This window comes from Pseudochaenichthys georgianus, unplaced genomic scaffold (assembly GCF_902827115.2).
Source record: "Pseudochaenichthys georgianus unplaced genomic scaffold, fPseGeo1.2 scaffold_447_arrow_ctg1, whole genome shotgun sequence".
In the NCBI taxonomy this organism is placed as follows: Eukaryota; Metazoa; Chordata; class Actinopteri; order Perciformes; family Channichthyidae; genus Pseudochaenichthys; species Pseudochaenichthys georgianus.
This window is the reverse complement of record NW_027263012.1, coordinates 97,388-111,704: the sequence shown is the minus strand read 5'-3', so window position 1 is coordinate 111,704 and position 14,317 is coordinate 97,388. Positions and strand designations below refer to the sequence as shown.

The following is a 14,317-nucleotide window of genomic DNA, read 5'->3' as shown; positions in this document are numbered from 1 at the left end:
GGTCGCGAGCTGTTATGTGCCATCATGACGCGCATGGTGTTATTTTTTAATATATGAAGCGCGAGCTGTGTGCTCGAGTCTTCCTGCCTGTCGGCTGAACTCTGCTGCTCCGGGATGAAGGTCAGCTACATTATCTACGGTGCGTTCGTTAACTGTGCGGAGTCACTGTGGCACAGACTGCACCGCTGGTGAACAGCTGTTAGAACGGGCCGTTCAGGTGTTCAGAGCAGAGCGGCAGAGCGTGATGTGAACTGAAATGTTTTTCTGTCACAATATCATTAAGGAATCGTTGAGCTAGCTAGCTAGCATACATTGTCACTATCTGCTATCGTTAGCTTTAGCCTTCGTTTTCTAATAGTTTTTTTCATAGGCTATAAACGGAGGTGGTATAAGTATAGATATTGTGCTAGAGTAAAAGTAGAAGTACTCAGATCTTGTACTTGAGTAAAAGTAGAAGTACTCAGGTCTTGTACTTGAGTTAAAGTAGAAGTACTCAGATAAGTAGAAGTACTCAGATATTGTACTCGAGTAGAAGTACTCAGATCTTGTACTTTAGTAGAAGTACTCAGATCTTGTACTTTAGTAGAAGTGGAAGTACTCAGGTCTTGTACTTGAGTAAAAGTAGAAGTACTCTGATCTTGTAGTAAAAGTAGAAGTACTCAGATCTTGTACTTGAGTAAAAGTAGAAGTACCAGAGTGTAGGAATACTCTGTTACAGTAAAAGTCCTGCATTAAAAATGTTACTCAAGTAAAAGTAGAAAAGTATTATCATCAAAATAATGTGAAAGTAGCGACAGTTAAAGTAGTCGTTGTGCAGATTGGTCGATTTCAGAATAATATATATGATATGTTTTATAATGATTGATCATGAAAGTGTTCTCAAAGCTGGTAAAGGTGCAGCTAGTCTGAAGTACTTTGTAGACTGCAGGGTAGCTGGTGGATTTACTCCAGGTGGAACTAAAGTCTGATTTAACACTTGGTTATATTTACCATCATTCATCCACATCTGTAGAGTAACTAAAGGTATTAAATACCGTTTAGTGGAGGAAAAGTACACCATGTACCTTAGTGGAGTAGAAGTACACCATGTACCTCTGAACTGGAGTGGAGTAGAAGTACACCATGTACCTCTGAACTGTAGAGGAGTAGAAGTACACCATGTACCTCTGAACTGTAGAGGAGTAGAAGTACGCCATGTACCTCTGAACTGTAGAGGAGTAGAAGTACACCATGTACCTCTGAACTGTAGTGGAGTAGAAGTACACCATGTACCTCTGAACTGTAGAGGAGTAGAAGTACACCATGTACCTCTGAACTGTAGTGGAGTAGAAGTACACCATGTACCTCTGAACTGTAGAGGAGTAGAAGTACAAAGTAGCAAAACATTGAAATACTTAAATAAAGTACAAGTATCTCAAAATTGTACCCACGTATAGTACTTGTTGAGTTTATGAACTTAGTTACTTTACACCAGTGGCTATAAAGATAGAAAGACTCAGCCTTGCACAGGCATGACAATACATTTTCAAAATGCTCAACAGTGCTGCCAGAATTATAAACTGACTGCTACACAATTAAAATAAATGCTTTTATATATTTCTATTAGATATGACTCTTTGGCGTTTCTGTTATTATTGACACTGCTGCTTTCAGGGGGTCAGGGGTCAGGTCCTTGCCACCTTTTTCATACCAGCCTCCCTGACTACAGTTGCTTTAGTGTGTAGAAGCTAGTAAGCCTACTATTTGATTTGTTTTAGATAGGCACAACATGTTTCATAATGCAGACCTTATTTTCCTGTTCCATGTTCAAATAAACCATTTTCAGTGGGAATTTTTTTTTGGTCATTGAAAATGAGGTAAAGGTCATGGAGAAGTCATGGAAAATCATTGGTGAAAAAGTGTATGAACCCTGATTGTAAAGTATGATCGAAAGGCTACTGTGTAGACCTGCTCTTTATGAAAAGTGCCTTGAGATAGCTTTTATGACTGTTTAGCGCTATATAAATACAATCGAACTGAAAACAGCATTTCTGTGTAAAATTTGGTTCACACGTTCGCAACGTTATATCATTTCAGGAACTCATATACATGCATATTGATCCTAATGTAGCACCTTATCTTTTGGACAAATCAAAGAGGTGATTCATTTCATTCTGATTGCTGCTGTTCATGTCATAGCTGTTAATAACAATTATTACCATACTTTCTACTGTGTCCATTTTCTTTTGCCATGTTTCTGTGTATTGTGCCAATACCGAGCTGATCACACGGGCAGTCCACTCTGTAGAAACCTAGAAAATAATGGATCTGCTGCAGTAAATAAGGCATGCCCTCCCTCGTCCCCAACCAGTGTTGGGACTAACGCGTTACAAAGTCACGCGTTACTGTAACGCCGTTATTTTTGGCAGTAACTAGTACTCTAACGCATTACTTTTTAAATGCAGTAACTCAGTTACCGTTACTACATGGTGCGTTACTCCGTTAGTTTTTTTATATAGTCAACAGCGAGGCGAACAGAGATGAGAACTGTACTTAAGTACAGTACTTGAGTAAATGCACTTAGATACTTCCTGTGTCACATGCGGAGACGGGCTGTGGGCGTGTTTGTGTTGTTTACTAACAAGACTATCATGGCGACGGCGGAGCTCAAGTCTAGTTTCTCCACCTGGAGATATTCTCACTATTTCACTTTTGTCGAGCACAAGGAAAAGAACGTTTCTGTTAAATGTAAGTTGTGTCCTGGCGGGTCAAAGAGCCTATCTACTGCCCAAACCAGTCATTCAAATCTCTTAAAACATCTGCAAAAACAACATGCTGGGACGAAGCTAGTAGCTAAGACCGTTACAGACCCAGACTCATCCAACGCCACTCCACCTCCACCTACTGTAAGCAACAGCGGCTGGATTTTAACCAAGGGACTGCTAGCCAGGGAAAAGTCGATACGTCGATTCACTTCTCATATCAAAAGTGCTAAATCAAAGTACTATCTGTCAGTAACCACAAAGAATCTGAATAATCCTGGAACATTTTGGAAAGCCATTAAATCGTTATCCACCGGCGATATCCGTAATGAGCTACCTCCGTGCATTACCACAGCATCTGGCTCTATATCGGACAGGGCTACTATGCTCAATTGCTTTAATGAGCATTTTGTGTCCTGTGGTTCTCTATTTGAATCTGTCACTAACTCTGCTTCTGTGAACACTACAGTATGTGACTCTGAAAAACATGTGTTGGAAAACCCTTTTAGTTTTACCCCTTTTACTGTTGATGTTGTTCGTGAAGCTTTAACCAAGTTAGATCCTAAGAAACCGGCCGGCCCGGACAACGTAGAACCTTTCTTTTTAAAGATAGCTGCAGATTGTATTGCTCCACCTCTCACTAGTCTTTTCAACCTCTCCCTCAGCACTAACACAATTCCAAAATTGTGGAAGTCAGCGTATGTCCTGCCTTTGCTAAAAGGAGGGGAAGCCACTTTATTAAATAACTATAGGCCAATCTCTAAGTTGTCAGTTCTGGCTAAGGTTCTTGAACGCTTAGTGAGTGAACAGGTAAAGGTGTTTTTATGTACAAATGACATCCTGTCTAAACATCAGACTAAAGGTCTGAGCATTTTAGTCTTATTTTAGTCAAAGAAAAGTAATTATTTTAGTCTACTTTTTGTCAATGAAAACTGTTGAGTCTTTTTTAGTCATCAGATTATATAGAACATTTCAGTCAAACTAGTCTAGCCAAAACCAATAATTTGTCATTTTAGTATATATAAATAAATAAGATTATATCTTGTCCTTATTTGATGAAAAACACAGGCTGAATGATTAAGAATGCAGCTTTGCAGAGAGTATCTGGTCAGGTGTGTGGTGTTTTTACCAGCTGTGTTATGGCCACATTGCTTCCCTTCTGATGAAACAATGCATTCGCTTTTTTTCTCTGCCTCATTGTAGCGAAAATGGGCCCAAATATCACATCGTTTCTTTCTCCCAAGCAGTGGTGGCTTTAGACTTTTTCGTTGTTAGTCATTTTGACGGACAGGATCGTAACATTTCCGTCATAATCCATTATTACCCGTCGAGTGCACAATTTATCACTCACACGCGCTGACGGGGGGGTATTCGGTTAACGCGAGTGCGACCACTGCTCCCAAGCCCTGTTGTTGCCATTTTATTTTCTGTTAAATAAGGTTAGTTCGACCATGAGTTAGACCCGAGTCTTCCTGACAGTTCATATTTTGCCGCTGCCCGGTGTAATTCAAATCTACCGCCGCCCGCCCCACAGACACACACAGCTGCTGCCCTGCCAGTGCCGCAGCACCGGAAGTGGAACTGCTGGCTGGGAGAAAAACTGACTATCAGAGATGTAACGTTATCTTTGATAATATTTCGTCTCCTCATTTTTCGTCAACGAAATTAAAGAGATTTTGGCAACGTTTTTATTTAGTAAACTAATAATAATAATAATAATTCCTTACATTTATTATAGCGCTTTTTCAATGACTCAAAGCTCTTTACATATACATGTACACACATTACACATATATCATACATGCAATGGTCAGAAACTGTGAAGTGTCTTGCCCAAGGACACACCGGCTTTACAGACGCAGCAGCGGCGGGTTTCACCCCTTTATCTGATGATCATTGCACAGCGCACTGCGCCACACCATCCATCTTCACGCCTCGAGGTCATCGAGGCGCTTTTACAAGTATACATTGGTATTATACATGTACTGTGGACAATACCCACAGGAGCAAATCCGGGTGAAATGTCTTGCCCAAGGACACAACGGCCTGACGCAGTGGCGGCAGGAGCGGATTTCGAACTGGAGTTCCCCAGCACTCCCCCTTGATCTGATGATCGGATGCACAGACCACTGCGCCACCCGTCCCCAACATTTTCGTCTCGTCACTTTTCGTCAACGATATTGCATGATGATTTCGTTAGTTATTGTTTACTGCCGTCGGTGCCGTCTCGTCATCGTCTCGTTTTCGTCATGGAAAAAAAGGTCGTTGACGAACATATTTCGTCATAGTTTTAGTCAACGAAATTAACACTACTGTACACTCTGTAGGATTTGGGAACTTTTTCTGACAAATGAAGCTTAGCGCAAGTTCAATAAGGAAGACCTAACACGAGTCACTTACACGTCACTCGATGGCTCCCTTCCCCCCTCATTAAATATGAGGGCGTCACCCCTCAGCAGCCAATAGCTGCACATGCTAAATTCCTTAAATGCCTGCTCTTCCTCCCTGTCAGTTGTCATTTGCAGATGACCGCAAACAGTAGCAGTACTATACTCCTCCTCGTGAGAAAAAAAGAAAAGAAAAAAAAGCACAAGAAAAACTAGCTCGAGATGTCCAACGCGGACAATTCAGATCACGAACCTGGTATGGAATTATTCGAGCCCGGTTCGGCTCCCCACAGCGGCCTATCACCAGAGGCAGACTTCCTCATCGCCCGGCTCCTGCAGCAGGACATCCCCACAGCCCCAGGCCTCACTCTCTCGCAGCTCTGAGAGCTCTCGGATCAGGTCTCCAGCACAGCTCCCCAGTCCGGGGCAGCAGCTCCAGTCAGCTCCCCAGAGAGCAGGGCGAGGACGCTGCCGCAGCCGCGGAGGTAATATAAAAAAGGGCAGGAAGTCGAGCCCTCCAGCCAGGATCCCGTCCACCTCCAAAATCCACCCCTTCCCAGGCTGCCAGTCCGGGAGCGTCACTAACACACCCCTCATGGAGAGTAGCGTGGCCGGCTCCCTGCAATCCCTGGCTAGCTCCATGATAGCTATCGATGCTCGCCTCCAGGCCCTGGAAGACTCGTCACAGGAGCTTCGACTTCCGTGGCACTCAGGTCAGGTACTAGTGTTAACGAAAATGTTTGCACTCACCCACACAGGGTCGGGTTGTAACGGAATAGATGTAACGGCGTTACGTAATCAGAAATACAAAAAAATCATGTATATTCAGCGGGCGTTACATTTGAAAAACGAGTAATCTGAGTCAGTTACTTTCATAAACCTGAAGTGAATACTTATTGGAACTATTGGTTGAGAAGTTTCCTCACAAAATGTAATATTCATTACCAGCAGAACCGTGTGCACACTGCACAGCGCAGCAGCGTGTCCGTAAGCGAGAGATGCAGCGTGTCTGTGAGGCCCCGCCCCCACACGCAGATGAGAGAGAGAGAGAGTTCTCTTTCAAAATATATTGAAAGGTAGAAACGGAGATGGTTAGATAAAACGTGGAAGATTTTTGTAGCATTTATTTATTGTCGAAATGATGACATTTATAACGGGATCAAATCAAAGTGAATGGCCTGCTGAATGTATAGGGCAAGTGACTGAAAAAAAAGGAAAAAAGTTATTACATCGTTTCAGATAATAAATAATAATGATAATTCATTCTATTTAGGGGCGCCTTTCAAAGCACCCAAGGACACCTTACATGTATAACATATTTCAAGGAAAGGTTTTAAGACTGTACAAGAATGCAGTATGGGTGAGTTTTACGTGTGGTGCAGATGAGAGCTGTCCAGAATGACACCAAGATGTCGTGTTGTGCTCTTGATAAAACAGTAAAATACGTGTCTCCCGTTCACCAAAACATACCCATCTGTTATGGAAAAGACAGTATTCAGAAGAAGAAGAAGAAGAAGAAGAAGAAGAAGAAGAAGAAGAAGAAGAAGAAGAAGAAGAAGAAGAAGAAGAAGAAAGGAACTCGGAAGTATTCTAAAAGTAATCTGCCAAAAATCTGGCCCACCTTATATTTTTACAGGCCCACCCTAAAGTACATTTTTGCCTACGCTACTGTTTTTGCGAGCAACGTGACCAACAACCAATCACATGAATCTCTTGCCCCGAGATACAAAGCAATAGCAATGTTAAAACGAAGTAAACTGGGGGGGGGGGGGGGGGGGGAAACTCCAACAGGCGAAAACCTACCAGTTTCACCCACTGTCCCTGCCACCTCCCTCCATGCCTCGCTCCCCTGGTTTGTATCCCGGTAGATGAACAGAGACCGATCATTCAGCACCGGGTGATTCACTACCGCTATAATGAATTTTCCCTCCATTTTCCGGAATATGAGGTAATGACCTGCGTAGTCTCTCCCAGCATACACGCGGTTCGACTGGCTAGCGCTTGTACTGGCAGATTTGCATAAACGGGATTTCATTGGCTGACGCTTCTGCCGAGGCGCCAACAAAATTGAACATTGCTCAACTTTTGAAGCGAGCAACGCCAGCAACGCTCCACGTCGCTTCCCAAAATACAGTCCTGCTAAAAGTGATGTCACCCTATTCAAAGTGAATGGGCAGAAGCGTTGGAAGCTTTAAACGCGCGCCACCGTGTGGACGGGCCGTCACAGTAGCTCTGCGCCAGAAACCTTGTGGAGGAGAAAAAAAATATATATATATATATAATAATAATAATTGGAATACCACCCTCCACTCCCATTATCATCCCTCAGCTAGCAGCTGCGCTATCTACTCACCCAGATTCCGTGTTCGTTGACTATCTCTGTCAGGGCTCTCCCAAGGCTTCAGGGTAGGGGTCCTCCCATCTCCCACAGTGACTTTCGTAGCAAGAAACTTACAGTCAGCCGCTAAAGAACCCAACATAGTTTCCCAGCTCATCGACAAAGAACTTCTCAAAGGATATATAATCGGCCCTTTTAGCTCCTCCCCCTTCTCAGTGTTCCGTTCAAATCCCATCGGAATAAGCCACACGTAAATAAAAGGCTGATTTCGATCTGTCCGCTCCCCGCTTTGGCCATTCAGCAGCGTCAATAGCATCATCCCTCCAGATCAGTTCTCCCTTCACCATGCCTCAGTGGATAATGCAATAAAGATGATCAAGTTCACAGGGCACGGAGCTCGGCTCTCCAAAGCGGACATTACCGATGCCTTCAACATCATCCCCATTAATCCGTCTCAGTGGAATTCGTTCGGTATTAAGTGGGAGTTCAAACTCTATTTTCGCAGAAGCAGCCCCTGCTTCTTCAATTCCTTCTCGGAAGCGCTCTGCTGGATCCTGCTGAAACCCGCTGAACATCGTCAGAATCCCCTCCGTCCTTCACCTACTGGACGACTCCTCCCCATAGTCCCACCACAGGACAGCTCAGGGATCTCACTGGTCAAGCTTAAACACTGCTTCAGGAGTTAGATGTCCCTCTCTCCAAAGAGAAAATGTTAGGTCCCGACACACGCTTAGAGTTCTTAGGCATCATCCTCGACTCCATAGACATGAAGGCGTCTCCCCTCCGACAAATTGCAGCGCATCCGAAAGAGTAAAGAAAAAGATATATATATATATATATATATATAGCCTGCGAAGTCAGGCGTGGCGGAAGGCCACCGTACACTTCGGTGTCAGTTATGAAAGAAAGAGAAAAGAGCAAAGAAAAAGATGTATATAGCCTGCGAAGTCAGGCGTGGCGGAAGGCCACCGTACAGTTCGGTGTCAGTTACGAAAGAAAGAGAAAAGAGCAAAGAAAAAGATGTATATAGCCTGCGAAGTCAGGCGTGGCGGAAGGCCACCGTACAGTTCGGTGTCAGTTACGAAAGAAAGAGAAAAGAGCAAAGAAAAAGATGTATATAGCCTGCGAAGTCAGGCGTGGCGGAAGGCCACCGTACAGTTCGGTGTCAGTTACGAAAGAAAGAGAAAAGAGCAAAGAAAAAGATGTATATAGCCTGCGAAGTCAGGCGTGGCGGAAGGCCACCGTACACTTCGGTGTCAGTTACGAAAGAAAGAGCAAAGAAAAAGATGTATATAGCCTGCGAAGTTCAGGCGTGGCGGAAGGCCACCGTACACTTCGGTGTCGTGGCGGAAGGCCACCGTTACAAAACGAAACCGCTCGCTCCTCGGCGTAGTCAAGCCCTGCTGGCCAGGCATGCGACCCGCAGGTCGTTTTCAGGTAAGACCGGCACTGATTTCGGCAGTCAGAGTCTCAGCATGACCCGTAAGCTCCGGCAGTGATTCCGGCACTATGTCGCTCATATACGTGCTAATCTATTATCTTTCCTTCCCAGATCACCAGTCACCCCACAAGGTAAGCAACTCGGTTCATCTCAGTATTTCATACTTCAATGGTTTTGGGGATTTCATCGGAGCGGTGCTTTCCCTCCTAAATGATTATCCTGCAAACCGGGGCCTAATCGCCAAACACCATTACATTCTCCTGTTGTATTATCATGGCAATCATTTCATTCATATGACGTGTAAACAATAAATATGTAAAATCTTACATCACGTCTCTCCGGTTTGAAATGAAGCTTAGCGCAAGTTCAATAAGGAAGACCTAACACGAGTCACTTACACGTCACTCGATGGCTCCCTTCCCCCCTCATTAAATATGAGGGTGTCACCCCTCAGCAGCCAATAGCTGCACATGCTAAATTCCTTAAATGCCTGCTCTTCCTCCCTGTCAGTTGTCATTTGCAGATGACCGCAACCCACCTCCACCCCTCTCGCCTCCAGTCTCCTCCAGGACAAAGCTAAACCTTCCTTCTTCAGACCGGTCTCACCTACTCAGCACCACCACCAGTGTCTAGACCCCGGGGATTTCATCGGAGCGGTGCTTTCCCTCCTAAATGATTATCCTGCAAACCGGGGCCTAATCGCCAAACACCATTACATTCTCCTGTTGTATTATCATGGCAATCATTTCATTCATATGACGTGTAAACAATAAATATGTAAAATCTTACATCACGTCTCTCCGGTTTGAACTGAGTGTAAGGTTTTGAAAAAGCTGTTTTGAAGTCTTATTTTTGACTTTGTTTCTTGATGGAACTCAGCATGAATATATAATCAACTTTGAGGATGAAATTAATTACCTCCAAAAAAAATCCAAACACAAAGGCTGACCTTTCTGGCTGTCACTTGGCAATTGTTTTACATTTAGGAAAGGGCCTTTGCATCCAAATGTAGGATTACTAACTTGTTCTAAGTTATGATGATTCTTCAATAACTTGAGCTAACTTCCTATCCTAAGATGAGATAAAACTGCATTCTTCAATATAGTAAGGACAAAATATATCCTACTAAAATTATTTACTGTCATCCTAAAATGAGACAAGATAGGATGTCAGCCTTCAAAAATATTCCTCTGGTTCCCAACTGCTAGTATATATTTGACAGGATCCAGGATAAGGACTTATGGCCAAGTTTCCATACACAAGCTCAGATGTAACATTAACCCTGATTTAGAAAACTCTTGAAATGATTAATGTTACTGGATCATATATGCATCACATGACTTAACATAAAATGGTGTTAAAGATCATCTTGATAAAAAGTTTCATATGAAGTTGTTATGTTGTTCTCTTTTATCTTTCACTCATTCTTATCTCTGTTGATAATTTCTTTACAAAACCAAGAACGTACGTTGTTAAAATTAAAAGTTAAATTTTGCCCCTACACAACAATACAAACGTTTGCCTTTTCCTGCTGGTAACTTTTTGCTTTGATTTTCATAAAAACAATAGCAATTTAGACAAAATATCAGCCATTCAAAATACAAAAGTTTGTGTCTGTTGTATTTTATAGGATTGTGTCAACAAGTTTGTTGGAACAAGCGAAGCACCTCAGTTATCTATGAGTCTTGTATATGAGTGATAGTGACTTGCTGCACAATTTTATATTTTATTATGGATGTTTATTGTGGATATGTTTTATAACGTGACAAAATGTATTTCTACACTACCTCAGGTACCATCGTGAGTCAAGACCTATATTTACTGGGCATGAATATGACGTGTCCGGGATACACAGACATATATCTTTTCAATAATACTTCATTATGAAAACAAGACAGTGCCTTTTAAACATTTGAATGTTAGTTCCCTACAAGATGTCAATAGTGTGTTCAGTATTATTCAGTGAAAACTAGTATCTGACTTCGCTTAGTTTGAACATGATTTCACATTTCTAAAAGTTGTTTTTGTCAAGAAGCGTAGAGAAATACTAGGTATTACACTGCTCGATCGACCGGTGATTCAACAAGTCATTCAAAAAGTGAAGTGGATATTCTTAAAAACTGCATAGTTTGTTGGCTAAGTCTCTCATGTAAAAAGAGAGGAATCAATATATCACAAGCATTGGCAAATTGTCGCCTATCATGCACATATTGGTTTATTAAGACACTTACCTCAATGAGTTAGTTGACTTCGGTGAAGTAAATTCCCGAGTATTTACAAAAAAAGGCAGATAGAGATCGATATGAATACAATTTAAATTTGTAATGACAGGATCGGCAGAAACAATAATTGATATAGAGAACACCATATATTTGAAACGATTTGCATTTACAACAAGTTTTTTGTGAGAATGTGATAAGGACATTAATGAAGTTGGACATATTTAGTCCTATTGCACGACATGAAATATCATGCTAAACTCATTCGAATGACTCAGAATCAGAACTCCTGAATGTGATAGCAGCATTTTCAAGCCCTACTGCTCACAGGAAACAGCACACAGTTTATGAGGTGAAGGGTTGAGAGTGAAGCCTGTGCGTGGAGTCAGATCCAATTCATCCTCTGAAACTCCTGGAGCTGGAGTAAAACGAAAGTGTTGCAAGAGGCTGGTGAAGAAGATGAAGAGCTCCATCCTGGCCAGACTCTCTCCAATACAAGCCCTGCGACCTTGAAGAGAAAGAAATGAAAGAGAATACGATCATGTCGCCTGCAAGTCAGTGCACATCAAGGAGTGATGGCTAAATTCACCAACCTGCAGAAAAAGGCATGAAGGCATCTCGCTTGATGAACTTCCCGTCTTTGTCCAGGAAGTGAGCAGGATAAAAGCTGCGGGGGTGTTCCCACTCAGTCTCATCATACAGGACGGATGTCAGGAGAGGATACACTGTGGTCCCCTGTGGACAAAACACAATTGGATTTTCATTACTCTGGTTTGTTTTTATTTATCATTGATGAAAGGAAATGTATTGCACCGTTTTTCATTCATTCTGACCTTCTTAATGAAGTGACCCTGGAAAGTTACGTCTTGGCTCGTTTTGTGAGGAAGGGCCATGGGGACGATGTTAGCCAGTCGCTGTGTCTCATGGATGACGGCGTCAGTGAAAGGCAGGCTCTTCCTGTCCTCTCCCTGGGCTTGACGACTTCCTATCACCCTGCTCAGCTCTTCTTTGACTTTGTCTGGCAGAAGAAAACGTTTTTGACTTCATGAAGATGATGTTTTTGTTGGTAAAGAAAATATTGCTGATTGGACTGTTAATTGTAAGACTTTTGTTTAGAATTTAGGCCCCTTACCTTGTATTTTTGGATACTTGGCCATAAACAGAAGTCCCCATCTCAGCGTTGTTGCTGTTGTGTCAGTCCCGGCATTAAAGAGATTATGAACTGTGTGCATCAGGTTTTTATCGTGGAAATGACTGTCCGTAACCCCAGATTCCTGCAAGTAAATATGAATCGGTGCTTTCAGTCAACAAACCTGTTCCCACACTTTGACATGTGACATAAAAGGGAATTTGATCTTGTTTTTTGAGGTAGTAGTGATGGTTGAGTGAGTTTATTGTAATACTTTTTTCTTTTAATCAAAGGGCTCACTATTATCAATTTAGTTACAACGTGTGGAAATAACATTTCAAAACTTCCATTTGTTCATTTACAATTTTTGCAAAAATTATTTGATTATTAAATATCAGTATTTCTTTTAATCAATTAAAGAATGTATGATGTTGAACAACATTGTGACCAGGTAAATGTCATTTCTCTTCTCAGATATCAACAGCAGAGATGTGGTTATGTTGCTTCCCAACCTCCAGATTTTTTTTGCGGAGAAGAAAGGCATCCACATAGCCTCTGCACATCTGTGGATTGAGGGTCTCTTTCAAACGACTAAAGAGGTGTTGATTCTGTTTTGTGTTGGCGGAAATCAACATATTGATCTCCTTTCTGTGAGCGACAAATTTACCGATCCATGGAAACAAGTTATATACCTGTTCAAGAAATGGTTGAAAAAAAGAAAGTTAAAAATGCAATTTGTTCAATAAGTTGCCGCAATCGATGTATTGTGTAAATCACATTCGAAAGTCTAAGCGTTAAAACATTTGATGACCTGTATCGATGGGGCGCCCACAAGCTGAATAGTTCGGTTTGCTCGATCTACCAGTGATGTAAACTCTGCATCATCATATTCAAATCTGCTGCCATAAACAATTGAGCAGATAATATTAGAGACCGCATAGTTCATGGGTTGAGTTGTATCGAAAGCTTCTCCTGTAAAAAGGGAAATGGTGAAATGATAAATATCACATGCATTGTCTTGACAAGTGTTGGTTATCATACAAATAGGGATAATAAGACACTTACCTTTGCATTTCTTAAACACTTCTATGAGGTGCTCACATTCCTCAATGATCTTGTCCTCAGAAGCCCTCTTGCCCATCCCAAAGTCTCTGAGGTTAGTCAAGGCAAAGCGCCTCATCTCTTTCCATGAATCACCGTTGGACCATAGAACCCCTAAAATGTAGTTCAGCAAACAATGTCAAGGAATTTAATCATCGAAGGCAAAGGATGTGGAAATGAAAAGGATAAGTATTTGGAAAAACATTCATTACCGTGGCCTTGATTATAATCATGCGCAATTTGCAGCATGTCTCTATCTCCAAACTCTTCAGCTCGATTGAGAAGTGCCTCCTTTACTGTCTTGTATCCTGCCAGGACCACCACTTTGTTGGGTCCCAAATAGATGGTAAACACTGATCCATATTTCTTGGAAAGCTAAAGAACAACATAATGTCATTGCATTTTCTTTTTAAAACACAGAATAAAGCAAACAAGACAAGAGAGCTTTGTGAAACTGACTCTAAAAGAAAGCTTCTTGTACGCCAATGCCTCACCTCCAGTAATGTGTGGTAGGGTCTCTTGAGGTCGAGCTGCAGCAGGTTGCCTAGTAGCGGAAGTGGTTTCGGACCCGGAGGTCCCTTTCCTTCGTCCTGGGATCCGAAGCTGGAGGAGGAGACGATGTAGACGAGCACCAAGACCACCAGAGCCCCCAAAAGAGAGCTAGTACTCGAGGCCTGGAGAAAAAGATCTAATATTCCCATGACTTTAATCAAGTGTTCTGAAGTTGCTCCAACTCTAACTTGGTTGCTGTGTGAATGCAGCTGGCTCTGGTTGAGTGAGGAGGAGAGATGTATTTTAGTAGCTGCTACTTTGATCTGATTAGAACCTTGGAGAACAGTCTATTTGTTCTGTTTGATAATAACAAGATTGATTTGCACTTTTGCTACCTCAGATCATGTGATCGTGTGAACATGTGATCATGTGATCATGGAGGGATGGCTTGGCCTGTACAGAGGTTGAT

At 42.3% G+C, this 14,317-nt stretch overlaps 1 protein-coding gene across 1 annotated transcript; it reads right to left on the bottom strand.

Annotated features, from left to right (window-relative positions):
* Positions 1–11,443: 11,443 nt before the first annotated feature.
* On the bottom strand, positions 11,444–14,057 carry LOC117442614 (cytochrome P450 2K1-like). The gene is made up of 9 exons (XM_034078587.1): positions 13,851–14,057; positions 13,569–13,731; positions 13,321–13,470; positions 13,067–13,227; positions 12,768–12,947; positions 12,259–12,400; positions 11,960–12,144; positions 11,720–11,861; positions 11,444–11,634 (listed from the first exon to the last, which is right to left on the bottom strand). Exons 1-9 carry the CDS (start codon positions 14,055–14,057, stop codon positions 11,444–11,446), a joined length of 1,521 nt encoding a protein of 506 aa, XP_033934478.1.
* Between the last annotated feature and the right edge of the window lie 260 nt (positions 14,058–14,317).

Excerpts from the sequence above, each read along its gene's own strand:
- LOC117442614 (XM_034078587.1), bottom strand. The coding sequence starts at position 14,057 with ATGGGAATATTAGATCTTTTTCTCCAGGCCTCGAGTACTAGCTCTCTT. Across the intron at positions 12,401-12,767 it reads TCCGCAAAAAAAATCTGGAG|GAATCTGGGGTTACGGACAG; the intron begins GTTGGGAAGCAA and ends ATTTACTTGCAG. Across the intron at positions 12,145-12,258 it reads CAAGTATCCAAAAATACAAG|ACAAAGTCAAAGAAGAGCTG; the intron begins GTAAGGGGCCTA and ends TTCTTCTGCCAG.